Source organism: Pseudophryne corroboree, chromosome 9, assembly GCF_028390025.1.
Source record: "Pseudophryne corroboree isolate aPseCor3 chromosome 9, aPseCor3.hap2, whole genome shotgun sequence".
Taxonomy (NCBI): domain Eukaryota; kingdom Metazoa; phylum Chordata; class Amphibia; order Anura; family Myobatrachidae; genus Pseudophryne; species Pseudophryne corroboree.
The window spans coordinates 340,217,368-340,245,062 of record NC_086452.1 but is presented as its reverse complement, the minus strand read 5'-3'; the positions used below and the strand labels follow the sequence as shown (position 1 = coordinate 340,245,062).

Here is a 27,695-nt window from a genome sequence, read left to right as displayed (position 1 = left end):
TCCTGCAATATAGGGTGAAACACCCCTCACTTCTGTCGTGCATGGAATCCACAGGTCTTCACCATTGAGAACATTATTATCCACTCACACTGGTCCCAACATTTATTATTTTTGCATTCAGGGCTAATACAGACTGCTCACAAATGCCAGACAGCTTTACTCTTAAGGGCCCTACACACTTACCGAGGTGCCCGACATCGACACGGGCGACCCAGCCGGGAAGGGGGGTGACGGGGGGAGTGAAGTTTCTTCACTCCCCCTGGTCACCTGGCCCCATAGCCCTGCATGCTAATATGGCCGAGATTGTGCATATTGCATGCATGTTTGAACGAGCCGGCACCAACTATGAATGAGTGCGGGGCCGTGCTTCGTTCATCGTTGGTGCATACACACTAAAAGATACGTACGAAAACTCGTTCGTATCTTTCAGTGTAATCGGCCAGTGTGTAGGGCCCTTTACACTGGGATTTAGGTTTCAGTTCAGCCATGCCCCCTTCACAGCGGAGTCACTTTGCACATTTTAAGTCTCTCCCCAACACCCCCCCCCCCCCCCCCTGCAGTGACAGGAGTTTGCCGAGTTGCAGTCACTTGCTCTTTTTTTGCTTTACTCCCACCTCAGAATCAGACCCTGTATCTCATACCTTTTTGAAAATAAAATAAACGGGTACAACTGAATGTTTTAGCCCTTCCTGTCTCATCCATCTGGGGGACGCTGTGGGCTATGGATGTTAGGCACAAAAAACAGTAAAAACGAACTCCACCCCCTCTAACTCCTCCCACCCCCAGCAGAGCCTCAGTCTTGTTTTTTTGTGCCTTGGAGGAAGGCACACTTAATCTCCGCTATCACAATGCAATGCAACAAAACTGCTTCACAAGATTGCACTGATTAATTTGATATGTATCACTTGAACATGTGTGCAACTGGGTATGAATTCATATTTGAAGCACAGCCTAACATGGCGTGAAAAAAACAAGCCCGCCATTGTACCTACAGCATACAGTGTGTATACAGATTCAGACTCTCACACAGATCTACAAGTGTCACTTAACAAATTAATCAGTGCAGTCTTGTTTTTGTTGCATTACACTGCGATTAGGATACACATTCTATTGTGAAAGATGCTCGGCGCAAGTAGAGATGCACAGGACTGGTGCACTGGAAAGGAATGTTTGGTGCGACTGCAGCAATAGTGTATGGGGACACATCTGTAAGTACTCATTGGTTGCTGTAATGCATTGTGCATATAAATACAATGTTAATAAATTAGCCCTATTGTCTCATCTCATCTTAGAACAGTTGAGTCTACTCTGGAAGGGGAATCTGTAGCCTCACAAGCTGTCAGTTTCTTAATGTGGACATGTATTCCTGATTGACTGTTTTCCCTGTCTTTTTATTATTTGCTATTTATCTAAATGAAAGTTATTTATGGAATTATTTAACTTTAAATGTCCATTACTTACACTTTTAGGCTGAATTCACAATTATGGAAGGATCAGGATATTTTTTCATTAACAGCAGCGTTTCCAATATTGTGAACACGGCCTTTCAAGAAACAAAAGGAATTGTGACGGTAAGTGCAGTATTGTATTTGATTATTGAAAGTTCTCTTCTGTTTGTCCTCTAATACGGTCATGTAGGATTATTGATAGTCATGGTGATGGCGTTTTAGGAATTGTCATGAAGTAAAGACTTGTACCCAAGAAACAATTAATGTAATCTCCTTCATTATTGCTTTCCTGTTATGGATCTGGTTTGCACATATTGTAATTCTCTATAACTTTAAATATAGGGGTGAAAGAGCACTTATAAGGTATAATAATTACTGTTATTAAGTAAATTAAATGCTGTTCACAAAACTGAGTTGCTTAGAAAAGGAAGTGCATGCTTATGTCCCGTGGAGTATTGCTGCACCCTACAGATACATACATGCCCTGCAGAACTACACTCCTGTAGATAAAGAAGTATTTTGGATTTTTACATATTTTGGAATATTTGTATACTGCTGTATAGTTGGCATGGAACTCAAGTCTAAATGCAGAATACATTTGTGTTTAATATACACCTTTATACACATAGCCTGAAGGTATATTGATACAATATTTCTCTTGCAACAAGGCTGGGGAACACTGGACCATGGGATTGCAGGTAGGCTGGAGGAGCTGGCAGAAATTAAACTGTAGCTTTAAACCTAAGCTCCTACCCCCCCCCCCCCCCTGCGATCTCGTAATGGCAGTGTTCTTTAAGTGCCTGGGAAGTTGGGCATGTTTTCAAAGGGCTGACGGGAGTATTTCCCATCACACTCCAGTCTCAGCGTAGACCACCTGGACCCGGGTACGGAGCGCGCTCACTCTTACAGGACACTGGATGCCGGGTTTTCTGTGGGTGACTTTCTTACACAGAGTGCACACACCACACAGGCTGCTAGTGACCAAGGCAAACCAAGTACTTTCCCCAGAAGGGTGGGAGTAGCACTCAAAGCATGAAGAGTGCAGCCACGGGAGATTCCAGCCTGCAGGACGCCCTCCCTTTTGAGGGGTTACGTACGATTTACCAGTGGAAGGATGCCGGCTGTCATGATCCCATCCGCCAGAATGCCGGCAGCGGGGTAAGCGCTAGAAAGCTGCCTTCGCCACAGGTTATTCTCACTCTATGCGTGTCGTGGACAACCACAGAGGGAGAATAGCCTGTGACACCGGTATTCCGGCGGTGGCATTTCACCGCATGTCGGGATTCCGGCATCGGTATTGTGACTGCCGGGATCCCAACTGGCGGCATTTTAAGCGCTTCCCCTTCTGAGAGCTGGACAATGACGTTTCAGTCTTTAAAAAGACACACTGTAACACTGCAGCAGCTATGCAGGGAAAGCAAGGACCAGCAGGGTGTTGTGATGTTACAGTCTGTCTTTGCTAATTTGAAGACTGAAACGTCATTGTCCAGAACGGAGGGTGTCCTACAGGTTGGGATTTTCTTGGTACCGTTCTTTTATCAGCTACTCCTTTTTGCCAGGAAGGGTAAGTATCTGGGTTTTTCTGCAGCGGGTACACTGGGGTTCCATAGGGATAACATCGGGGTGTAGAGTTGGATCTTGATCCGAGGCACCAACAGGCTAAAAACTTTGACTGTTCCCAAGATGCACAGCGCCGCCTCCTCTATAACCCCGCCTCTGTGCACAGAAGCTCTGTTTGTAAGTTGGTGCCTGCAGTGCAGGCAGCTAACAGGGAGGGCTGTGCTAGGAAGACAGAAGACTTCAAGGGCCGCAGCACAGGCACTTAAAAGTGCTATATGTCATTCTGACGTATCGTGCTGCGGCTTCCTCACCTCCCCCAGTGGTGCTGTATACTCCTGCACCCTGGTTGCCGGGTACTTACAGCAGAAGGCTCCGGTTTCTCTTCAGGCACACACACTTGCCGCTGCTCTCCCGGATCGCATGGCCGTGCTACAGGGAGGAGGTAAGAGGGTCCCCCAGACGAGACCTTCTGAAAACCGCAAACCGCTGCTGTCTCTAGGAGATGGGCCGCGCGCGCTGGCGTGGGCACTGTGGCCGTACAGGGACCCCACTAGACCACCAGGGCAAGGGGCACAGGTCGGATTACCTCATAATCCACTTTAATAGGCCCTGCAGTACCCGGTGGTGAAGTCCAGCAAGGGGATAAGGCTCTGACCTGTATCCCCTCCCCCAGCCCAGGGCGCCATTTACTGCAAATGTTCCCGCCCTGGAGCTGCATCTCTCTGTCTCCCTCACTCCCTGTCAGCGTTTGTGCGCCATTACACACGTGCTGAGCTGATTCTGGGACTGCTGGGCAATGTCTCCTCTGTAAAGCCGCCTGCATCATCAGCTCTGTGCATTTACAGGACACTTAAGTATTCTACATGTCATTTATAGACAGTGTTAGTTAAGAACAAGTGCATTACTACAGGGATAGTTAGTACAAGTGCCCTGTGATATATATCCAGTCTTTACTGTGCATTGTTATATCTATATACCTATATAGCTTACTTATACCCCTTTCACGTCGCACTAAAAACCCGGTATCGACACGGCATATTGCCGTGTCGAAACGGGTCAGTGTGCGATGTGAAAGCTCCTTTTCAGAATTAGCGGGTCGCCTGACCCGGTAATTCAACCCGGTAAAAAAGAAGGGTTATTACCGGGTTGATTACCTGGTCAGGCGCAGTGTGAATGGGAGCCGTTCCGATGCGACACGGCTCCCATTCACAGCATAGGGAGAGGCGGCGCAGGAGATGAGCTCATCTCCCAGCGCCGCCTCCACCCCCGCCCCTGCTGCTGCTGCGCCCTCCGCTGCTATGGCAACCGACCCGGTATGTTGCCGGTTCGGAAAGCCAGCAACGGAGCGCAAATGCCTGATCCCACCTGGTAAGTACACGTTTCTCTTACCGGGTAGGATCCGGCATTTGCGATCTGAATGCAGCATAAGTGGTACAGTTTGTACTTGGTATTGCTAGTCCAGTGCAGTTTTATTGTTTGTAATAATTTATGCATTGTATATGTGTCTGTGTGTGTACCAATAGCTGCTGTGTGATTTCTATTTCGTGTATCTCACACATATTGCTATCCCTATATTCTGTACCCTGAGGGGGGCTAAGTGCATCAGGGTTATCATATAATATAGTGTTTCACAGGATATACTACCTTGGTATTTTTCTGTTTTACAGTCCCCACATACCTCTTAAATCCTCTGTTTGTGCTCTGCTTTGCAGTCACACTATACAGGGTTTTTTTTTGTCAGGTAATTTGTCTGCTTATTTTGTACTATTTCACCCTTAAGTTACGCTTACATATAATGTCTGCTAAACAGGGTGGTAGATCAATGGCTGATACTGCACCATGCAATGCTGACGCCACAGATTGCTCGGAGGAAAACATAGCAGCTGAGGGTTCAGGTACTGGGGGTTCTATACCCCATGGTCAGTCTGCAGCAACGGAGGCAAATCAAGACCCACCTTGGGCTGCTTTCTCTAATTTACTGACTACGCTAGTGACTAGACTTGCGCCCCCTATGGGACCTCCTGTGCCATTACAGCCACATATTGTCCCTGCAGTTTATTCGCCATGGGCAGAAACACTGTCCTCTCAATTACAGCAATTAAATCAGTCTCTGGCTAAGCAAAATCCTGACTCTCGCCCGCCTAAGACCAATTTGTCATCTAAACGGGCCATTACTTCCTCACAATCCACACGTTTCGGATACCTCGTCTGATGAAGATGGCGCTTACACTGACCCTTCAGACACTGATGCAGATGCTTCTGATGTGGAATCTCTGACACAATTGGATGTTCCTGACCTCTTGGAGGCTATCAGGCTGATTCTTCAAATCGATGATGACGAAGAGCTTCCAGCTACCTCTAAGAAACCAGATAAGTTTAAACGTCAGAAGGTTACTAAATTAGTTTCACCTCATTCTGACTACTTGGTTGACATTCATCAGGAATCCTGGGAAAATCCAGGAAATAAATTTTCCCTGTCTAAAAAGATGCTAGCTCATTATCCCCTAGCTGCAGAGTTAAGTAAAAATTGGGAAACACCTCCGCCGGTGGATTCACAAGTCGCGCGTCTGGTGGTGTCCTCTGCTCTGCCTGTCACTACTGTGACCTTACTGAAAGAACCGATGGATAAGCGTGTGGAGGGTTGCTTGAAGTCCATTTACACTCTTGCTGGAGCTGTGCATAGGCCCACTATTGCGGCTGCTTGGGCGGCAAAAGCCATTGAAGCCTGGGTTCAGGAAGTTGAAGCGGAACTACCGTCAAATTTTCCTGATAATGCTAGACAACGTCTTTCATATATTATTACAGCCTCTCATTATATTCAGAAGGCGGCATCTGATGCAGGTGTCCTGGCGGCCAAGGCTTCTACTACGTCCATTCTGGCTCGTAAAGCAAAGGGTCAGGCGTACCCGAAACAGGCTCACACTTCCAAAGCCTCTAAGCCCAAACTTAAAAGTGCCTGCGCTGCCCATCAGCCTGCTTCCAAAATAGACAAGCCTGCTGCGTGATGGGGCTGGCCACCCCCTGGGGGATCCCAGGGTGGGAGGCCGACTTCTACGGTTTGCTCAGGCGTGGTTACATACCACTTCAAACGCCTGGGTAAGGGAAGTCGTCACTCACGGATACGTCATCTCTTTCAAGAAACGTCCTCACCAATTTTGCTCAACAAACATCCCTTCGGATCAGGTAAAAGCAAAAACTCTCTATTTGGTGGTACAATCTCTCCTAGATACAGGAGTGATAGTACCGGTGCCTCTGGCTCAGAGAGGCAGAAGGTACTATTCCACGCTGTTCCTAGTCCCGAAAACCGAATGGGTCCTCTCGGCCCATTCTCAACCTCAAGTCTTTGAACAAATTTGTTAAAGCTTCTAAATTCCGTATGGAAACGCTTTGCTCTATGGACTATATGGTATCCCTGGACATACAGGATACTTACCTGCATATACCTATTGCAGTGTCACATCAGCAATACCTGCGGTTTGCTATTGGTAACCTACATTTTCAATTCCAGACCTTAACCTTTTGGTCTGACCACGGATCCAAGAATGTTCACCAAGGTCATGACGGCTCTGCTCCGCCGTCAGGGTATCAGGATCCTGCCGTATCTGGACAACTTGTTGATTCTGGCGAACTCTTCAGAAGTTCTCCTCTGTCATCTGGAACTGACGGTCCAATTCCTGCAAGCCAATGGGTGGCTTATCAACTGGAAGAAATCTTCCCTGGTCCCTGCTCAGAGCATGGTGCACCTGGGAGCGCTATTGGACACCCACAACCAGTGGTTGTTTTTGTCTCCGGAGAAGGTCCTGAAACTTCAGGACAAGAAAAGATGCTTCCTCTCTCGCCCACGTGTGTCGGTACACTCGGCCATGCAAGTACTAGACCTTATAGTGTCGGCTTTTGACATGGTAGAGTACGCTCAATTTCATTCCCGTCCTCTGCAGCGGTTGATACTCTAAGTGGGATGGCCTGCCTCACCGGATCAGGACTCGCATGATCTCCTTGACTCCGGAGGTCCGCTTGTCACTGAGCTGCTGGCTACAGGACCAGCAACTGAGCAGGGGTCGTCTCTTCTGGATCTCCAGCTGGGTCCTTCTGACGACGAATGCCAGTCTGCGGGCTGGGGAGCGGTGTTGGAGCAACACTCTCGTCAGGGTCGGTGGACCAGGGAGGAATCTCTCCTCCCGATAAACATTCTGGAATTGCGGGCAGTGTTCAGTGCGTTGACACTAGCCCTGCCTCTAGTACAGAACAGGCCTGTTGAAGTACAGTCTGACAACGCCACAACGGTGGCGTACATAAATCATCAAGGCGGCACTTGAAGCCGCATGGCAATGATGGAAGTGCCAAAAATCCTTCGTTGGGCGGAACGCCATCTGCCAGCCATAACGGCAGTGTTCATTCCGGGAGTCCTCAACTTGGAAGCAGACTTCCCCAGTCGTCAGGATGTACACGCCGGAGAGTGGAGCCTTCATCCAGAAGTCTTTCAACTCCTAGTGGACACGTGGGCGCCTTCCAGATGTAGACCTGATGGCGTCTCGACACAATCACAAGGTTCCAGTCTTCGGAGCAAGGACAAGGGATCCTCAAGCAGCGTTCATGTACGCACTGGCAATTCCATGGAACTTTCGGCTGCCGTATGTGTTCCCTCTGGTGTCACTTCTGCCCAGGGTGATAAGTAAGTTCATGCAAGAAGGAGGATTATTACTTCTAATCGCTCCAGCGTGGCCCAAACAGCATTGGTTCTCAGACCTGCAGGGTCTCTTGATAGATCGTCCTCTTCTACTTCCACAGCGCTCAGACCTCCTTGTTCAGGGCCCTTGTGTCTACCAGGAGTTGGCCCGGCTGGCTTTGACGGCGTGGCTCTTGAAGCTTCCGTACTGAGGGCCAAAGGATTTTCTGAGGCGGCCGTTCAAACTATGTTGAAGGCCCGTAAACCGGCGTCTGCTCGGATATTATAGGAACTGGAATTCTTACTTCGCCTGGTGTGCGAATAAACATTATGACGCATATAAGTTCAGTACTCCTAAGTTTTTGGCTTTCCTGCAACAGGGCTTGGACTTAGTCCTTCATCTCTCTCAGAGTTCATATTTCTGCCTTGTAGATATGGTTTCAGAGAAAAATTAAATTTTTTTACGGATTCAACCTCCCTATATCCCCCCGGTGGCTCCTTGGGATTTGTCGGTTGTTCTGGACGCCTTACAAGAGTCTCCGTTTGAACCTCTTGAGTCTGTGGACCTTAAGTGGCTTACTCTTAAGGTCTTGTTCTTGCTGGCTATTGCCTCTGCTAGACGGCTTTCAGACTTGGGTGCCTTGTCCTGTCGGTCACCCTTTCTGATTTTTCACCGTGACCGGGCAGTTCTTAGAACTCGCCCTGGTAATTTGCCTAAGGTGGTGTCGTCTTTCCACCTTTAACCAGGATATTGTGGTTCCGGCCTTTGTCTCTCCTGGTTTGTCCTCCAAAGAACGGTCTTTGGATGTGGTACGAGCTCTCCGTATCTATGTGAAGAGAACATCTTCTCTTAGGAGATCTGATTCCCTCTTTGTCCTTTTTGGTTTTCACAAACGTGGCTGGCCTGCTAATAAGCAGACCTTGGCCAGATGGATTAGAATGGTGATTGCACATGCTTATGTACAGCCTGGCCTTCCAGCTCCTGCTACCATCAAAGCCCATTCTACTCGGTCTGTTGGACCTTCTTGGGCGGCCCGCCGTGGTGCGACCCTTGAACAATTGTGCAAGGCAGCTACATGGACCTCAGTGAACACGTTCATAAGGTTCTATGCCTTCGATACTTCCGCCTCCAAGGATGAATCCTTTGGACGCCGGGTTCTTGTGCACGCTACAGTGCGTCCCCTCCCATGAGGAACTGCTTTAGGACATCCCCAATGTTATCCCTGTGGAACCCCAGTGTACCCAGCTGCAGAAAAGGAGATTTATGGTAAGAACTTACCTTTGGTTAATCTCTTTCTGCGAGGTACACTAGGTTGCACAGGGCGCCCACCCTGACGCACTTAGCTTCTTTGGGTTTGTACGGCATTAGCCGCTGGTACCTTCTCCTGTCGTGGGAATGTGGTATATGTGACTACTAACGGTTGTCGTCTCTTTTACCTGCTACCGCATTGGGCTGGTTAACAAAACTGATGCAGGGTTATAGAGGAGGCGGCGCTATGCATCTTGTGAACAGTCAAAGCTTTTAGTCTGTTGGTGCCTCGGATCAAGATCCAACTCCACACCCCGATGTAATCGCAGAAAGAGATTTAACAAAGGTAAGTTCTTACCATAAATCTCCTTTTTTTAATTCATTATTATTGTCTCTGCTGTTCTGTGGCCAATGACCTGTTTTTTTATTTCCTGTATCTGGGGATTTGATACACATGCATCACTATGCGTAGCGTATCCGTACTATGACGGAAAAAGCCAAAGCTGTCCAGGCAAAAGCGTGTCTATAGATTTGTATTTCACTTGCACCCAGTATAAAATTACCATGTACTGCCTGCAAAGACAAAGTTTCAGGTGCAAAATTCAAACACTACCAATTGATTAATAATAATCATTGCATTAAAATGTAGCATTTTAAATGATGATCTTCGCATAGTTATGGCCATAAATAATGGCTTGCCCACCGATGTACAGGTGACCTCATTAATCGGGCATTACCGCGTTGACAGGTGGACTCTGGGGCGTTGTGCGCAGACTGTCGCGCAAAGTCTAGTGTCGCGCATGGATCCATGGCCAACGTGTCTGCCCTTGTGGAGCTAGCATGGGCACAGGCTCTGTGATGGTCTTTCTCTGACTTTGTGAAGCTTGTAGCGCTTCAGCTGAAGGATCACTCTAGGCTAGGAAACAGGCTTCTGCGTCTGTTTCCTCATTGCGTGGTTTCTGATTCACCTACTCCTGGTGTTACAACTCTCCAATCGGTGTTTTATCCATCCATATTATGGAGCATACAGTGTCAGGGTTTTACAAAGTTTCCTCTTATTTGGAATGCTTTTTCAAAGATCCTAAGCTGCACACGGCACATACGCGTCTGTCCCACCCAGTCTGGTCGCAAGTCAGAGGGAAGTTACACCAGTTCTGAGACAGTTGGGTGAATTCATCTTGAGATGCCTGGGCCAGTATTTACTAAAAATCCGAGTTTTGGCGATTTGTGTTTTTTTTTCTAAGTCCCAATCCGGGAATTCACTAAGCAGAAAACTCGGCAGTGTCTGGTCTATTTGTAATGGTTTGATTGGCAAAGTTCTGAAATACGAATGAATAGACCATCGGTCAAACGCGGCTGTTGTTTCATACAATACGGGTATTCACTATTCATTCGTATTTGGGTGTTAGTCTCTGAGTGCTCAAGTGCGGGTCTACTTTTTTTTCGATTCGTTAAAAAAAGCAGGAAAAAAATAGACCTGCTTTTTCCAGTCGAGTTTGGATAACCATGCACGGATCAGTGAGATCTGTGCATGGTTATCTATGGGAAAGGGTGTGTTTAGTGTCAAAATGTAAAAAAAAAATTGCGTGGGGTCCCCCCTCCTAAGCACAACCAGCCTCGGGCTCTTTGAGGTGGTCCTGGTTGACAAAATATGGGGAAAAAAAATAACAGGGCCTCCCCCCATATTTCATCAACCAGCACCGGGCTCTGGGGGTGGGTGGGGGGGGTTTGAAGACGATTTAAAGCTTAGTTCTTTGAAAGTACAGATTGCGGCCCTGTCAATTTATTTCCAGTGACTCCTGACCCTTCTACCAGAGGTACGAAACTTTTTACAGGGTTTGGTGTGTATTCATCCACCATTTTGTCCGCCGGTAGCACCGTGGGATCTTAATCTGGTCCTATCAGCTTTCAAACAGTCTCCATTTGATCCTTTTGCATTCATCGGATCTCAGTTTGTTACTTGGAAGCTGGTTTTCCTTATGGCTATTGCCTCGGCCTGGCATGTTTCTGAGTTAGGGGCTTTGTTTTGCAGGCCACCTTTTCTCATCTCCCATGACGATAGAGTGGTTCTCCTTATGGTTCCCACGTTCCAGCCGAAAGTTGTTTCGGCTTTTCACTTAAACTAGGAAATTGTCTTTCCAGTTTTTCCTACTTTGGCTAATTACTGAGACCAGGATTAACTGGCTTTTAGGCATAGTTTATACTCTGCATATTTAATTTTTAACAAGACTACTTCTGTACGCAGCTTTGATTTTCTGCTCATACTTTATGACGCACATAACTTGGTTGACCTGCTTCAAAGCAGACCGTGCATTCCAGTAGGATGGTGGCTACCTTTTGTGCGGCATGACACCGTGCTTCATTGGAGTAGATCTGTCATGCAACTAACTTGTCCTCCGTCCACGTTTTACCAGTTTCAGGTTTTTGCCTCCGGCAACGTTCACGCTGGGCACACAGTACTCCGGTAATATATTGTGCGAGTATTCTGATATATACCTCCAGTCTAGGACCGCGCTGTGATATATATGTATAATTATACAGTGCAGCTTTATTGTGATAATAATTTCTGCATTGCCTTTGACTGTGTGCCTGTATCTGCAGTGTGATTTCACTCTGTGTTTCCCTGATATAACTATCACTATATTCTGTATCCTAAGAGGCTAGATATGTCTGGGTCTGCTAATATAGTGCGTCAGTGTTTATTCAATATGTATATTCTACTGTGTACTCGGTCACATAATACCGGATTTATTCGCAGGTATTGTACTTTGTTTGGCTATATCGTACTAAGTCGCTCTGTTGTTGCATTCTCACATAATGTCTAACAGAAAGGGCAGTAAATCAGTTGAAGCTCCTGCATCATGCAGAGCATGCTCCAAGGATTTACCAGAGGAGGAAGCGTTATATGACGGTCTTTGTACTAATTGTCATATGCCTCTCAGTCAGTCCACAGCTCCTGCACCTGCAATAGAGCCACCATAGCGTTCACCAACCTACTGGGTACTCTGGTGGAACGTCTGGCGCCCCCTATGGGATCACCGGTGCCATTGCCACCTCATATTGTCCCTATGGTTAATCTGCTTTGGGGGGGGGGGGGGGGGGGATTTTGTTTAACCAAACTGCAGCAAATGAATAAGTCTCTGGTTAGACAGAAACTTACACCAGGTCATTACCGTGTCTCTGGGTCCTATAAGCGGGCTGCTTCCTCCTCACAATCCACAAACCACTCTGACGTCTCATCTGAAGAGGAGGGGGTGCATATGGTCCTGTCAGACACTGAATCCTGTGTTACTGATGTGGATTCTCCCTTGCAGATTGATGTCCCTGCCATAGTGGATGCTAATAAGCATATCTTTCAAATCTCTGATGATGAGGATTCCACTACTGTGGCAAAATTTAAACAGCAGAAGGTGGTTAAAACTATATTACCCCATTCTGATCATCTTGTGGACATCAGACTGGAACTCTGGTCTGATCCAGGGAAGAAACTCCCTCTGCCAAAATGGGTCTTGGCTTGTTATCCTCTCCCTGCAGAGTTGTGTAACAAATGGGAAACTCCACCGTGGTGGATTCTCATGTCACATGCCTTGTGGTGTCGTCCACTATGCCTGTCACCACTGTCACCTCACTAGGAACCGACAGAGTGTGGAGGGATGCCTGAAATCTTTATACTCCCTTACTGGAGCCATGCATAGACCTACTATAGCTGCCTATTGGGCTGCAATAAGGCGTGTGTTCAGGCATTAGAGGAAGAGCTGCCTGAGGATATATCTGACATGCCAGACAATACCTTTCTCACAATACCACTGCCGCCTATTATGATCATAAGGCGTCCTCTGAGGCGGGTGTATTTTCAGCCAAGGCGTCGACCACGTCTGTCCTGGCTCACCGCATAGTGTGGTTGACGTCATAGGAAGTGGACCTGGACTTCAAAAGACCTTGGAGGTACTCCCCTTCACTGGGGACATTATGTTTGGGGAAGACCTAAATAAAATAGTGTCTGAAATAGCAGCTGCTAAGATGGGTTTTTCCCCCACTACTAATCCAATCCTTCTGCACAGAAGGCATTAGGTACCACTTTTTATTCCTTTGGGTCTCAAGGTAATGTAAAAGGTCAAGCATACCCGAGACAATCTTGTGCTCCCAAAACCACAAAGCCAAAGGCCAAATAATCTGGGGCAGCCTGTCAGCCTGCTTCAAAACATTACAAGCCTGCTGCATGACGGGGAGGGCCTCCCCCTGGGTGATCATAGGGTGGGAGGCTGACTTCTACAGTTCACCCAGGTCTAGTTAAGGACCACTTCTGACGGATGGTTACTGGAAGCTGTCTCTCATGGGTACGCTGTCTCTTTCCAGAGACATCCCCCTTGCCAGTTTTACACTGCGGCTCTCCTTTCGGATCCGTTGAAGGCACAAGCTCTACAAACTGTGGTGAGTTCTCTCCTGAGTACAGGAGTGGTTGTGCTGGTACCTCAGTCCCAAAGAGGCAGAGGTTACTTTCGACCCTGTTTCTAGTCCAAACAATGGGTCTTTCCAGGCTATGCTCAACCTTAAATCTCTGAACAAGTTAGTGAGAGTGTGCAGGTTTCGTATGAAATGCTGCGCTCAATTGTGCTGGCTATGGAACCCGGAGACTATATGGTATCCCTGGATATACAGGATGCATACCTGCATATACCTATTGCCATATCACATCAGCAGTTCTGTGGTTTGCTAATGGTAACCTCCATTACCAATTCCAGGCTCTGCCATTTGGACTGGCTACGGCTTCTCGGATCTTCACCAAGTTCATTACCGTTATGACGGCTCATCTCCGTTACCAGGGAGTCAGAATCCTGTCGTACCTAGATGACCTGATGATTCTGAAAATTTCGCTGAAGTCCTCCTATGTCATCTGCAACTGACAGGTAACCTTCCTGCAAGCCCACGGGTGGCTTATCAAGGGAAGAAGTCCTCGCTGGTCCCAGCTCAGAGCATGGTGCACCTGAGTGCATTCCTGGACACGCACAGTCAGAGACTGTTTCTGTATCCAGAAAAAGTCCTGAAGATTCAGGACAGGATAAGACACTTCATCGTCGCCCAAGTGTGTCAGTACACTCGGCGGTGCATGTACTTGGCCTGATGGTGTCAACCTTCGACATGATAGAGTACACTCAATTTCATTCCCGCCCATTACAGAGGTTAATCCTTTCCAAGTGGGATGGCCTGCCTCATTGGATCAGATCTCTCATGATCTCTTTGACTCCAGAAGTTCGCCTGTTGCTGTCTTGGTAGCTCCAGGACCAGCAATTGAGCAGGGTCCATCCCCTCTGGGTCCCCGATCGGGTCCTGCTGACAACAGACGCCAGTCTGAGGGGATGGAGAGCGGTGTTGGAGCAACACTCTTTTCAAGGTCGTTGGACCAAGGAGGAATCACTCCTTCCAATAAATATTCTAGAGCTGAGGGCAGTGTTCAATGCACTATTTCTCATCCTGCCTCTAGTACAGAACAGGTCTGTTCAAGTACGAGCAGACAACGCCACCACAGGGGCATACATAAACCATCAAGGTGGCTCTCGAAGCCGCATAACAAGGATGGAGGTGTCAAAAATTATTTTTCGGGCGGAACGCCATCTGCCAGCCATATCGGCAGTGTTCATTCCGGGTGTCCTGAATTGGGAAGCGGACTTAATCAGTTGCCAGGACGTGCACGCCGGAGAGTGGAGTTTTCATCCAGAAGTCTTTCAACTCCTTGTGGACAGGTAGGGCCTAACGGACGTAGACCTCATGGCATCTCGACACAATCACAAAGTTCCCGTCTTCGTATCAAGGACTAGGGATCCTCAAGCAGCATTCGTGGACGCACTGGCGGTTTCATGGAACTTTCGGCTGCCCTATGTGTTCCCTCCAGTGTCACTCCTGCCCAAACAAGAAGAAGGAATACTACATCTCTTCGCTCAAGCGTGGCCTCGAAGGCATTGGTTCTCATACATGCATGGTCTATTGACAGAGAATCCCCTTCTACTTCCTCAGCGCCCGGACCTCCTCGTACAGAGCCCTTGTGTCTACCCAGACCTGGCCAGACTGGCTTTGACAGCATGGCTCTTGAAGCGTCACTCCTGAGGGCCAAATGTTGCCTCTATCAGGAGGTCATATTCCCTTTTTGTACTGTTTGGTTTCCACAAACGTGGCTGGCCTGCGAATAAGCAAACCTTGTCCAGATGGATTAGAATGGTGATTGCACAAGCTTATGCGCAGGCTGGACTCCCAGCTCCTGCTGCTGTTAAAGCCTATTCTACTCTGTCTGTTGGACCTTCTTGGGCGGCCCGCCGTTGTGCGTCCGCAGAACAATTGTGCAAGGCTGCTACATGGTCCTCAGTGAACACGTTTATTAAGTTCTATGCCTTTGATACTTCCGCCTCCCAGGATGCTTATTTTGGACGCCAGGTTCTCATACCCGCTAAGGCGGGTCCCCTCCCTTGAGGAACTGCTTTAGAACATCCCCGATGATTTCCTTTGGAAATCAGTGTATCCTGCTGCAGAAAAAGTGTTGTGGTAGACTTACCATGGTTAACACTTTTTATGCGAGGTACATTGGTTCCACAAGGAACCTACCCTGACGCACCTAGCTTCTTTGGGTTTGTATGGCATTAGCGCTGGTCCCGTATCCTGTCGTGAGAATGTGGTTCTATGTGACTAACATCTGCCTTCTCTTTTACCTGCTCCTGCATTGGACTAGTTAACAAAACTGAGCTCTCAGTGCCTGGAGGCAGGGTTTATAGAGGAGGTCCCAATGCAACCTGGGACAGCCTGAAGCTTTATCCTGTTGGTGCCTCTGGATCAAGATCCAATCTACATCCCAATATTTTCCTGTGGAACCAATGTACCTCGCAGAAAGAGTGCTAACCATGGTAAGTCTACCATAACACTCCTTTTTTGGTTACTTACTGTTGTCCTTTTCTCTTAAGCAGGCTTGGGGGAAAACTGTGTTCCCTCCCTCATGCTCAGTTGTGCGAGGGGTTTTGACCATCTTTTCCCTACTGGATTGTTTAATTGTTCTAACAGTTCCACTGGGAAACGGTTAGCTTCCCACCAGACAGGATCCCGGCGGTCGATATACCGATGCCGGGATCCCAAAGTAGGACGCAATTCCACCGTCACATTGCCAACATCCGGCATCCCAATCGTCCTCACAGCGGGACATGCTGGCGTACTGCCACGGCGGGTGGGGGTGGTTAGGTTTAGGCAAGAGAAGGAGGGTTAGCGTGCAGGGCCGGGAAGGTTAGGTTTAAGGACCGGGGAGGGAGGGTAGGTACATTGAAGCGTAGGTTACGGTTAGACATCAAGCGGGGAGGGTTAGGTTTAGGCAGCGGGGAAGGTATGGTTAGGGCTAGGCACCCACAAATGAGGGTTAGGGTTACGGTAGGGGGCAGAGGAGATTAGGGGGCTGTCCGTTTGCTTGTCTGGATTATGATGGGCGGGATGCCGTTGTCTGTATACTGAGAGCCCGTATCCTGTCCATTGGCAAATCATACTGAACCTGTTCCAGTGGGTTACTGCTACTCCTTACCGGGCACTTTTAAAGAAGTACTGGCATGAAGGGGTTGTAGGGGGGGAGCTTAGGTTTAAAGCTTCAGTTTATTTTTTAAGTGCCTGCTCCTCCAGCTGACTTGCAGTCCCATGTTCCTAAGCTTGTTTAAGAGAAAAGGATTTATCGGTGACCAAAAATCCTATTTTTATTTTATTTTTTAATGTTGTGCATGAAACAAAATTTGTGTACATTGAACCACTAGAAAGCAAAGGTGTCATTATCTCACCCTTAAAAAGTTACAGATTTCAGCACATTTCTGATTTTGAATATGGAAGACTCAACCTATATCTGGCATTGGATGTATTGTGTTCTGCTGCAGTGTAATTCGAGGGGCACGTGCTGCCTACATGAAGTCCTGGGTTTATTAATAACTTGAAGTGGTAGGATGTAAAAAAAAAAAAAAAAAGGATGATCCTTTTAAAAATACTTCAATCTAACACATGGATGTATTTGTTGTGGTATATTGTTTTGTGTGTGTGTGTGTATAAATATAATATAGTATGTATCACCCTTTCCTTATATACCATTTTGTTGACTTCTGGTGAACCATCCTTTTGTGATGATCCTTGCGTGTTGTATAACCTGCATGTGCCAGTTGTTTCACAGCTCAATACAAGATTGGCCTAGCTCGTCCATGGGGTAATCTCTTTGTAGAGCTATGTTTGTGTTATTAAATCTACTAAATCAATGTACCTTTATGGCTGAATACTCAGTGTATGCAGGTAGGTTGTAATGATGCTTTGGTATTTCTCTATGTGGCTATTAGACCTTTGCATTTCTCTCTCAGGTTTATCCTCTGCGCCCAGGGACGTTATCAATCATGGTTTATGATCTCTGTCTGGCTTTCCCAGCACCAGCTACCGTCAGTGTTTATGTGTCGGATATTCTCCAGGTGGATGTTAGAGTGGTTGATAAGGTAATGTTATTTATGTCCATTCATAATCTGGAGCGGTAAACAAGGGTTGTACTAAATTGGCTTCTGCAGTTTAGTTTTTTTTTAATAAATATTGGTCTAATGTGTTGGTTTAATCCCAGCACATTATTACTAGCATGTACTAGTTACTGCATGATGATCAAAGAGAAATAAAATAGTTAAACTAATCCAGAAACACTTGATTTTAGTAATCTAATCTGTATACTATTAGATATTGGTGGTGGGTTATCCAAGAAAGTCTCTCGCTAATTATTGATTTTCCTAATTGTGTTAATCGGGTATAAGGCCCCTAAACAAGTGTTTTCAATTGCTCTACAGGTAGAAATTGGAAAGACTGTTAAAGCCTATGTGAGGGTCCTGGACTCTTCCCAAAAGCCGTTCCTTGCTAAATATTTTGCTTATATGGATTTGGTGCTGGGGTCGTCATCACAGATTGTGTCAATCAAGTGAGTATGTGTTGTCAATGTTTAATGGTATTGATTTGCTTTACTGCCTGTGGAACGTAATATAGAGTATCCTTGTCTTATTAAGAACTCATGGAATTTCATCTTGCAGAGCGCTCAGTGAGACGGTTGATGAGTTTACTGCTGTCTATGCTGTCCATGGTCTGGCCATAGGACAAACAAGTCTCACCGCATCTGCCATTGACAAAGCTGGTAACAAACTAGATTCTTCACCAAGGTCACTGGAGGTAACTGGAGCAGCGTACACATTGATGTCTCCAATAGGGTCGAACCATTAATGGAAATAAGATCAGTCAGCTGGAACCTGCACAATATGTGATTTTTTTCTTCTTCTTAGTATTCTGTATATTCACTTTGGACTGGTAAAACCCAGAGTTCTGCTACAATTTATGAAGTCTGGTGGTTGTGTACGATAAATGAATTTGTTGTTTTTTTTATTTCTTTTTTTTAACAAAAGTGATCCTAAACTTGTTTGTTACTGTTTGTAACTTCAATAGTCAGAATATTCATATAGTTGATACTGCTGCTTTACTTTATAATGGTTTCTGATGTTTTTCTATTGTAAGGCTATGTGTTTACAGTCATATAATGTAGTTCGGAGATTTATGATGGAATCTCCGTGGCTTGGTTTAGACAAAATGAATTATCTAAATTTTTGCTATAGTAGTTACAGTTTGTAGGACTTTCCGTTTTATATTGCAAAATATTGAATTCTCAGTGTGGTCCAAAGGCAGCTGTATATGGCCTTCACCTGAACCATTTGCTTTATTTTGGCTTATATGTCCCATTTATCTCTACTGTGTCACAGGTATTCCCTCCATTTCGGCTTTTACCTAGACGGATTACACTCCTCGTTGGTGCCACAATGCAGGTACAAATTTTGACAGCTGTAGTGTGTTTTTGTTTCTTTGTTGTTGTTGTTGTTGTTGTTATTATCATTATTATGCTGTTGCATGCAGCAATAGAATGTATCTGCTTCTACTATAAGTTGTATATTGCTCTGCTTTCTAGATCACATCAGAAGGCGGTCCTCAGCCTCAGTCCAACATCAATTTCTCCATCACAGATGGGAATGTTGCATCGGTAGGAGGTAATGGATTGGTGAGAGGGACCATGGTTGGAAATGGGACAGTAACTGGAGTCATTCAAGCTGTTGATACCGAATCTGGAAAAATGGTGATTGTGTCTAAGGTAATGTTCTGTTGCCAGGAAGATTATATTTAGGAAAATTACTTTTTACATGAAACTAATTTTCAAATCAGGAGTTTGGTGGAATCAGTCATCATATTAAGGTCCTATGACTAGATAAGAGTTTGTAGAGAATTAGGTGGGTCAGGCATATTAAAGATGGGAAAGACCATTAAGATTGACATGATAGATGTACTTGAATTGATGTATCTTAGTGAAATTCTATGACTACTTATGTACTGGTGTCTGGAAAATAAATGTATAAAACGTTACCCAGAATTGGAGGGTTCATCCCTTTTGTAATTACAGGATATAGTGGAGGTTGAAGTGATACAACTGAAAGGTGTTCGGATTCATGCGCCTGTCACTAGAATGAAAAGTGGCACACAGGTGAGTCTGGTAGAGCAGCACATTATTTTGTGATATGTTACTGGGCAAAACCAAACATAACCCATGTTAGGCTCTCTTGGAGGCCATTGTTGTTGAACATAAATGGTGGCCCTTAGCTATTTTGTTCCAGTGTTTAGTCATTTTGTGAATGTACTGTACTGTTCTGTACCTATTAGAAAGCAACAACACTATGGAAATGTAATTGGCATGTTACTGTCCACACTGCCAAACCCTGTTGTCTCTGTAGGACAATGTCATACTGTACAGGCATTATAATGTATTTTTTTTCTGCTTTAGCATCATCCTTGTATGATGGCTGTTGTATCGTCTCTTTAGTAGATTTGATAAATCTTTCCCTAACATAGTGATAGGCTGTGCTATAGAATTTTCACTTCTCCAGGTCAGGCACACAGACAAGTGCACACCTCATTCCCTATATTCCTAAGTGGTGAGGGGGGTGCAGTTATGTCTAAGAGAACCTGTATAGCTACATGCAGTGTTACACATATACAAGCTGGTATGTAGATGCTACTGTTAGTAACTGACCTCCAATATCAACATTGCTGCACAGTTTCATTTTGTGACTGTAGACCAAGTAGAATTTGGGTGCCCCCTGGAAATAGACAACAGGTTGGACAACACTGAAGCAATAATATTAAGATACGTGGTGCATAGATTCATAGTCCTGCTTGTCTAATTTGCATCTAAGCGTTTAGCAACAACAGTGTTTTAGCATTAGTAAACCAGTGCAATAAATACTAAGGTGATTTAGGCCCTAGTACAAGAAACCGTGCAATAGAAACGTTAGGAACATAAATTAACAAAACCCAGACCCTTGTAATTTATTATTACATTTATTAGGTACAACAAAGTGTGCGGAGCACTACAAATGGGGTACACCTACAAACAAATAAAATAAGCAACTTAAATACACAATACACAACAATGAATCCTCACGTGTACAAAGCATGAATACAAACAACACAGTAAAACCAAAGGCCAGGGAGTCACAAGTACAGGGGGAAGTGTAGGACAACTCGCTGTAGCTTTTTTGGAAAAGACAAGAGTGCGTTGCAGGGGAAGGCACAACAGCTCCCTGAACCTGTACCCGGACACGCAAGGAGTCTCAGAGTTGCTAAATGGGAGGAGACAACAAAAGGCCAGGGTCTTTGGTGATAAATAAAGTACAAAGGGAACAGGAAGGGAGAGTGCTCTGCCTGAAATCTTACATTCTAAAGGGAGGGAGAATGGAGAGCGAGTCCTGTTGGATAGTAGTGAGTTGAGAGGAGGGCTGGTAGGCTTTAGTGAAATGGTTTATTTTTAGGGTACATATTAAGCTGGTGAGAGAGGTAGAAAGTCAAACTTGGCGGTGAAGTGAATTCCAGAGGAAGGGGACAGGTCAGGAGTTATCTTGGAGGCAGATGTGAGAGGTCATGACCACAGTAGGGGTAAAGAAGAAGATGTAGATGGGGTGGAATGGAGTGGTTTAAGGGCTTTGTATGTGAGCGTGAGGTGTTTAATTTGGATTCTGAGGGCAAAATGTGAGTCAGTGAAACAGGTTGCTGAGAGGGGAGCTGGAAGCAGTATGGTGAAAAGGAAAATGAGACGAGCAGCCATTTTAAGGATAGACTGAAGTGGGAAAAGGCGACATTGGGAATGGCCAGAAAGGAGGACATTCCTGTAGTCTAGGCGGGAGATGAGCATTTTGGTGCAACTGTGGTGTGGAAGGACTGAATCTAAACAATGTTATGATGACTGACAGAAGTGGGTGATGTTATCAACAGGTAGAGATGTGAGAGGGTAAGTTGAAGTGTCCCTGGAATGGGGTAAAACAACTAACTTGAAGGGTAATTCTGATCTAATCGCAGCAGCAAATTTGTTAGCTAATGGGCAAAGCCATGTGCACTGCAGGTGTGGCAGATATAACATTTGCAGAGAGAGTTAGATTTGGGTGGGTTATATTGTTTCTGTGAAGGGTAAATACTGGCTGCTTTATTTTTATACTGCAATTTAGATTTTGCTGCTGGAATCAGGTCTGAATTAGGCCCTATGCCCCATGTACAGTTTAGATTTAGATTTCAATTGCCTGAGCCAGGAGGCGGGGATATAGGGCACTGGCCTGTTGCATTCTGGAAGGCCGAACTTTTTTGATTGTTTGTGCCAATCCGCCTACGCTACCTCATATCCCAATATATATCCTGTGGATACTGTGGACTGAGGAGAAATAGAGTTATCGACGGTAAGTCTACCATAACTACGTATTTTGTAATGTGTAGTAAATACATTGTGTGCAAATATGTTGTATTATATGTGTATCGAATAATGTGGTGTTATTTCACAACAGATGCCGGTTTACGTAATGGGAATCTCCAGTAACCAAGAACCATTCTCCTTTGGTAATGCTGTTCCTGGCCTCATTTTCCAATGGTCTGTGGTGAAACGGGATTTTATAGAGGTGAAGAGCAGGCATGATGAGGTGAGATGTAAAATAGGTAGCAGGAAATGGGGCTTTCCTATGGGCATATAAAGCTTGCTTGTAATTACAATGCTCCAGGCAAAGCACTTATTCTCCATGCTGAGGAGCTGGAAGTGAGGGTTTGAGAAAGGGAAAGCTCTGCTCTGTTTTTAAGGTGTAGCCAGCAATCTCAAAGTCATGAATGCATTGGAAGCTACTCGCCAGCTGCAAAGATACTGTTGATTTCTCTAACGTCCTAGTGGATGCTGGGGACTCCGAAAGGACCATGGGGAATAGCGGCTCCGCAGGAGACTGGGCACAAAAGTAAAAAGCTTTAGGACTACCTGGTGTGCACTGGCTCCTCCCCCTATGACCCTCCTCCAAGCCTCAGTTAGATTTTTGTGCCCGAACGAGACGGGTGCAGGCTAAGGGGCTCTCCTGAGCTGCTTAGTGTAAAAGTTTAAAGTAGGTTTTTTATTTTCAGTGAGACCTGCTGGCAACAGGCTCACTGCACCGAGGGACTAAGGGGAGAAGAAGCGAACTCACCTGCGTGCAGAGTGGATTGGGCTTCTTAGGCTACTGGACATTAGCTCCAGAGGGACGATCACAGGCCCAGCCATGGATGGGTCCCAGAGCCGCGCCGCCGTCCCCCTTACAGAGCCAGAAGACGGAAGAGGTCCGGAAAATCGGCGGCAGAAGACGTCCTGTCTTCAATAAGGTAGCGCACAGCACTGCAGCTGTGCGCCATTGCTCTCAGCACACTTCACACTCCGGTCACTGAGGGTGCAGGGCGCTGGGGGGGGGGCGCCCTGAGACACAATAAAAACACCTTTTTGGCAAAAAATACATCACATATAGCTCCTGGGCTATATGGATGTATTTAACCCCTGCCTATTTTTACATAAAAAAGCGGGAGAAAGGCCGCCGAAAAAGGGGCGGAGCCTATCTCCTCAGCACACTGGCGCCACTTTTTCCTCACAGCTCCGTTGGAGGAAGGCTCCCTGACTCTCCCCTGCAGTCCTGCACTACAGAAACAGGGTAAAACAAGAGAGGGGGGGCACTAAATTGGCATATAAATATATACAGCAGCTATATTAGGGAAAAACACTTATATAAGGTTATCCCTGTATATATATAGCGCTCTGGTGTGTGCTGGCAAACTCTCCCTCTGTCTCCCCAAAGGGCTAGTGGGGTCCTGTCCTCTATCAGAGCATTCCCTGTGTGTGTGCTGTGTGTCGGTACGTTGTTTCGACATGTATGAGGAGGAAAATGGTGTGGAGGCGGAGCAATTGCCTGTGTTAGTGATGTCACCCCCTAGGGAGTCGACACCTGACTGGATGGTCTTATGGAAAGAATTACGTGATAGTGTCAGCACTTTACAAAAGACTGTTGACGACATGAGACAGCCGGCAAATCAGTTAATACCTGTACAGGCGTCTCAAACACCGTCAGGGGCTCTAAAGCGCCCGTTACCTCAGGTCGATACAGACACGGACACTGACTCCAGTGTCGACGGTGAGGAAACAAACGTATTTTCCAGTAGGGCCACACGTTACATGATCACGGCAATGAAGGAGGTTTTGAACATTTCTGATACTACAAGTACCACAAAAAAGGGTATTATGTGGGGTGTGAAAAAACTACCCGTAGTTTTTCCCGAATCAGATGAATTAAATGAGGTGTGTGATGAAGCGTGGGTTTCCCCCGATAAAAAACTGCTAATTTCTCTATCGTCCTAAGTGGATGCTGGGGTTCCTGAAAGGACCATGGGGAATAGCGGCTCCGCAGGAGACAGGGCACAAAAAAGTAAAGCTTTTACCAGATCAGGTGGTGTGCACTGGCTCCTCCCCCTATGACCCTCCTCCAGACTCCAGTTAGATTTTGTGCCCGAACGAGAAGGGTGCAATCTAGGTGGCTCTCCTAAAGAGCTGCTTAGAGAAAGTTTAGCTTAGGTTTTTTACTTTACAGTGAGTCCTGCTGGCAACAGGATCACTGCAACGAGGGACTTAGGGGAGAAGTAGTGAACTCACCTGCGTGCAGAGTGGATTTGCTGCTTGGCTACTGGACACTAGCTCCAGAGGGACGATCACAGGTACAGCCTGGATGGTCACCGGAGCCGCGCCGCCGGCCCCCTTGCAGACGCTGAAGAGAGAAGAGGTCCAAAATCGGCGGCTGAAGACTCCTGAGTCTTCATAAAGGTAGCGCACAGCACTGCAGCTGTGCGCCATTTTCCTCTCAGCACACTTCACACAACAGTCACTGAGGGTGCAGAGCGCTGGGGGGGGCGCTCTGAGAGGCAAATAAAAACCTTATTAGAGGCAAAAAATACCTCACATATAGTCCACAGAGGCTATATGGAGATATTTAACCCCTGCCTAACTTCAAAAATAGCGGGAGACGAGCCCGCCGAAAAAGGGGCGGGGCCTATCGCCTCAGCACACAGCGCCATTTTCTCTCACAGAAAAGCTGGAGAGAAGGCTCCCAGGCTCTCCCCTGCACTGCACTACAGAAACAGGGTTAAAACAGAGAGGGGGGGCACTGATTTTGGCGATATTGTATATATATAAAAGATGCTATAAGGGAGAAACACTTATATAAGGTTGTCCCTATAAAATTATAGCGTTTTTGGTGTGTGCTGGCAGACTCTCCCTCTGTCTCCCCAAAGGGCTAGTGGGTCCTGTCCTCTGTCAGAGCATTCCCGGTGTGTGTGCTGTGTGTCGGTACGTGTGTGTCGACATGTATGAGGACGATGTTGGTGAGGAGGCGGAGAAATTGCCTGTAATGGTGATGTCACTCTCTAGGGAGTCGACACCGGAATGGATGGCTTATTTAGAGAATTACGTGAGAATGTCAACACGCTGCAAGGTCGGTTGACGACATGAGACGGCCGACAATCTATTAGGACCGGTCCAGGCGTCTCAGAAACACCGTCAGGGGTTTTAAAAACGCCCATTTACCTCAGTCGGTCGACACAGACACAGACACGGACACTGAATACAGTGTCGACGGTGAATAAACAAACGTATTTCTCATTAGGGCCACACGTTAAGGGCAATGAAGGAGGTGTTACGTGTTTCTGATACTACAAGTACCACAAGAAAGGGTATTATGTGGGAGTGAAAAAACTACCTGTAGTTTTTCCTGAATCAGATAAAATAAAATGAAGTGTGTGATGATGCGTAGGGTTACCCCGATAGCAAATATTGGCGTTATACCCTTTCCCGCCAGAAATTAGGGTACGTTGGGAAACACCCCTTAGGGTGATAAGGCGCTCACACGCTTATCAAGTGGCGTTACCGTCTCCAGATACGGCCGCCCTCAAGGAGCCAGCTGATAGGAAGCTGGAAAAATATCCTAAAAAGTATATACACACATACGGTGGTTATACTGCGACCAGCGATCGCCATCAGCCTGGAGATGCAGTGCTGGGTTGGCTTGGTCGGATTCCCTGACTGAAAATATTTTATTCATGTAGAGCATTTAATAGGATGCATTCTATATATATGTATGTGAGATGCACAGAGGGATATTTGCTCTCTGGCATCAAGATAAGTGCGTTGTCCATATCTCCCAGAAGATGTCAGGGACACGACAGTGGTCAGGTGATACAGATCCCATACGGCAGATGGAAGTATTGCTGTATAAAGGGAAGGAGTTATTTGGGGGTCGGTCCATCGGACCTGGGGACCACAGCAACAGCTGGGAAATCCAACCTTTTTTACCCCAAGTTACATCTCAGCTAAAAAAGACACCGTCTTTTCAGCCTCAATCTTTCCTTTCCCATGAGGGCATGCAGGCAAAAGGCCAGTCATATCTGCCCAGACATAGAGGTAAGGGAAGTAGACTGCAGCAGGCAGCCCTTTCCCAGGAAAAGAAGCCCTCCACCGCGTCTGCCAAGTCCTCAGCATGACGCTGGGGCCGTGCAAGCGGACTCAAGGTGGGGGGGTAGTCTCAAGAGTCTCAGGGCGCAGTGGGATCACTCGCAAGTTGACCCCTAGATCGTACGAGTATTATCCCAGGGGTAAAGATTGGAGAGTCGAGACATCTTCTCCTCGCAGGTTCCTGAAGTCTGCTTTACCAACGGCTCCCTCCGACAGGGAGGCAGCATTGGAAACAATTCACAAGCTGTATATCCAGCAGGTGATAATCAAAGTACCCCTCCTACGACAAGGAAAAGGGTATTATTTTTCCACACTATATTGTGGTACTGAAGCCAGACGGCTTGGTGACACATAGTCTAAATCTAAAATGTTTTGAACACTTACATAAAAGGTTCAAATCGAGATAAAGTCACTCAGAGCAGTGATAGCGAACCGGAAAAAAGGGGACTATATGGTGTCCCTGGACATCAAGGATTACCTCCATGTCCAAATTTTGTCCTTCTCATCAAGGGTACCTCTGGTTCGTGGTACAGAACTGTCAATATCAGTTTCAGACGATGCCGTTTGAATTATCCACGGCACCCCGGGCCTTTTTACCAAGGTAATGGCCGAAAAGATGTTTCTTCAAAGAAAAAAGGCATCTAAATTATCCCTTACTTGCACGACCTAAAAAGGGCAAGTTCCAGAGAACAGTTGGAGGTCGGAAGAGCACTATCTAAAGTAGTTCTTCGACGGCACGACTGGATTCTAAATATTCCAAGACTCGCAGCTGTTTTCCGACGATACGTCTGCTGTTCCTAGGGATGATTCTGGACACGGTTCAGAAAAAGGTTTTTCTTCCCGAGGAAAAAGCCAAGGAGTTATCCGACCTGTCAGGAACCTCCTAAAACCAGGAAAGGTGTCTGTACATCAATGCACAAGAGTCCTGGGAAAAATGGTGGCTTTTTACGAAGCAATTCCATTCGGCAGATTCCATGCAAGAATTTTCCAAAGGGATCTGTTGGACAAATGGTCAGGGTCGCATCCTCAGATGCACCTGCGAATAACCCTGTCGCCAAGGACAAGGGTATATCTTCTGTGGTGGTTGCAAAAGGCTCATCTATTGGAGGGCCGCAGATTCGGCATGCAGGATTTGATCCTGGTGACCACGGACGCCAGCCTGAGAGGTTGGGGAGCAGTCACACAAGGAAGAAACTTCCAGGGGGTATGGACGAACCTGGAAAAGTCTCTTCACATAAACATTCTGGTACTAAGAGCAATCTAAAATGCTCTAAGCCAGGCGGAACCACTCCTGCAAGGAAAACCGGTGTTGATTCAGTCGGACAACATCACGGCGGTCGCCCATGTAAACAGACAGGGCGGCACAAGAAGCAGGAGTGCAATGGCAGAAGCTGCCAAGATTCTTCGCTGGGCGGAGAATCACGTAATAGCACTGTCAGCAGTGTTCTTCCCGGGCGTGGACAACTGGGAAGCAGACTTCCTCAGCAGACACGATATTCACCCGGGAGAGGGGGGTCTTCATCCAGAAGTCTTCCACATGCTAATAAACTGTTGGGAAAGACCAATGGTAGACATGATGGCGTCTCGCCTCAACAAGAAACTGGACAAATATTGCGCCAGGTCAAGAGATCCACAGGCAATAGCTGTGGACGCACTGGTAACACCTTGGGTGTACAAATCAGTATATGTGTTTCCTCCTCTGCCTCTCATACCAAAGGTATTGAAGATTATACGGTGAAGAGGAGTAAGAACAATACTAGTGGCTCCGGATTGGCCAAGAAGGACTTGGTACCCGGAACTTCAAGAGTTGGTCACGGACGACCCGTGCCCTCTACTTCTGAGAAGGGACCTGCTACAACAGGGTCCCTGTCTCTTTCAAGACTTACCGCG

General features: G+C 46.6%; 1 protein-coding gene across 1 annotated transcript in view; it reads left to right on the top strand.

The window, feature by feature from the left end:
* Nucleotides 1-27,695, top strand: part of NUP210 (nucleoporin 210) — a 390,084-nt gene that overhangs the window by 253,353 nt on the left and 109,036 nt on the right. Inside the window, exons 20-27 of the mRNA XM_063940607.1 lie at nt 1,470-1,571; nt 17,281-17,409; nt 17,746-17,873; nt 17,983-18,118; nt 18,700-18,762; nt 18,903-19,082; nt 19,389-19,469; nt 21,814-21,945. Of these exons, the coding sequence (XP_063796677.1) occupies nt 1,470-1,571; nt 17,281-17,409; nt 17,746-17,873; nt 17,983-18,118; nt 18,700-18,762; nt 18,903-19,082; nt 19,389-19,469; nt 21,814-21,945 (951 nt within the window). The remainder of the gene's footprint in view (nt 1-1,469; nt 1,572-17,280; nt 17,410-17,745; nt 17,874-17,982; nt 18,119-18,699; nt 18,763-18,902; nt 19,083-19,388; nt 19,470-21,813; nt 21,946-27,695) is intronic.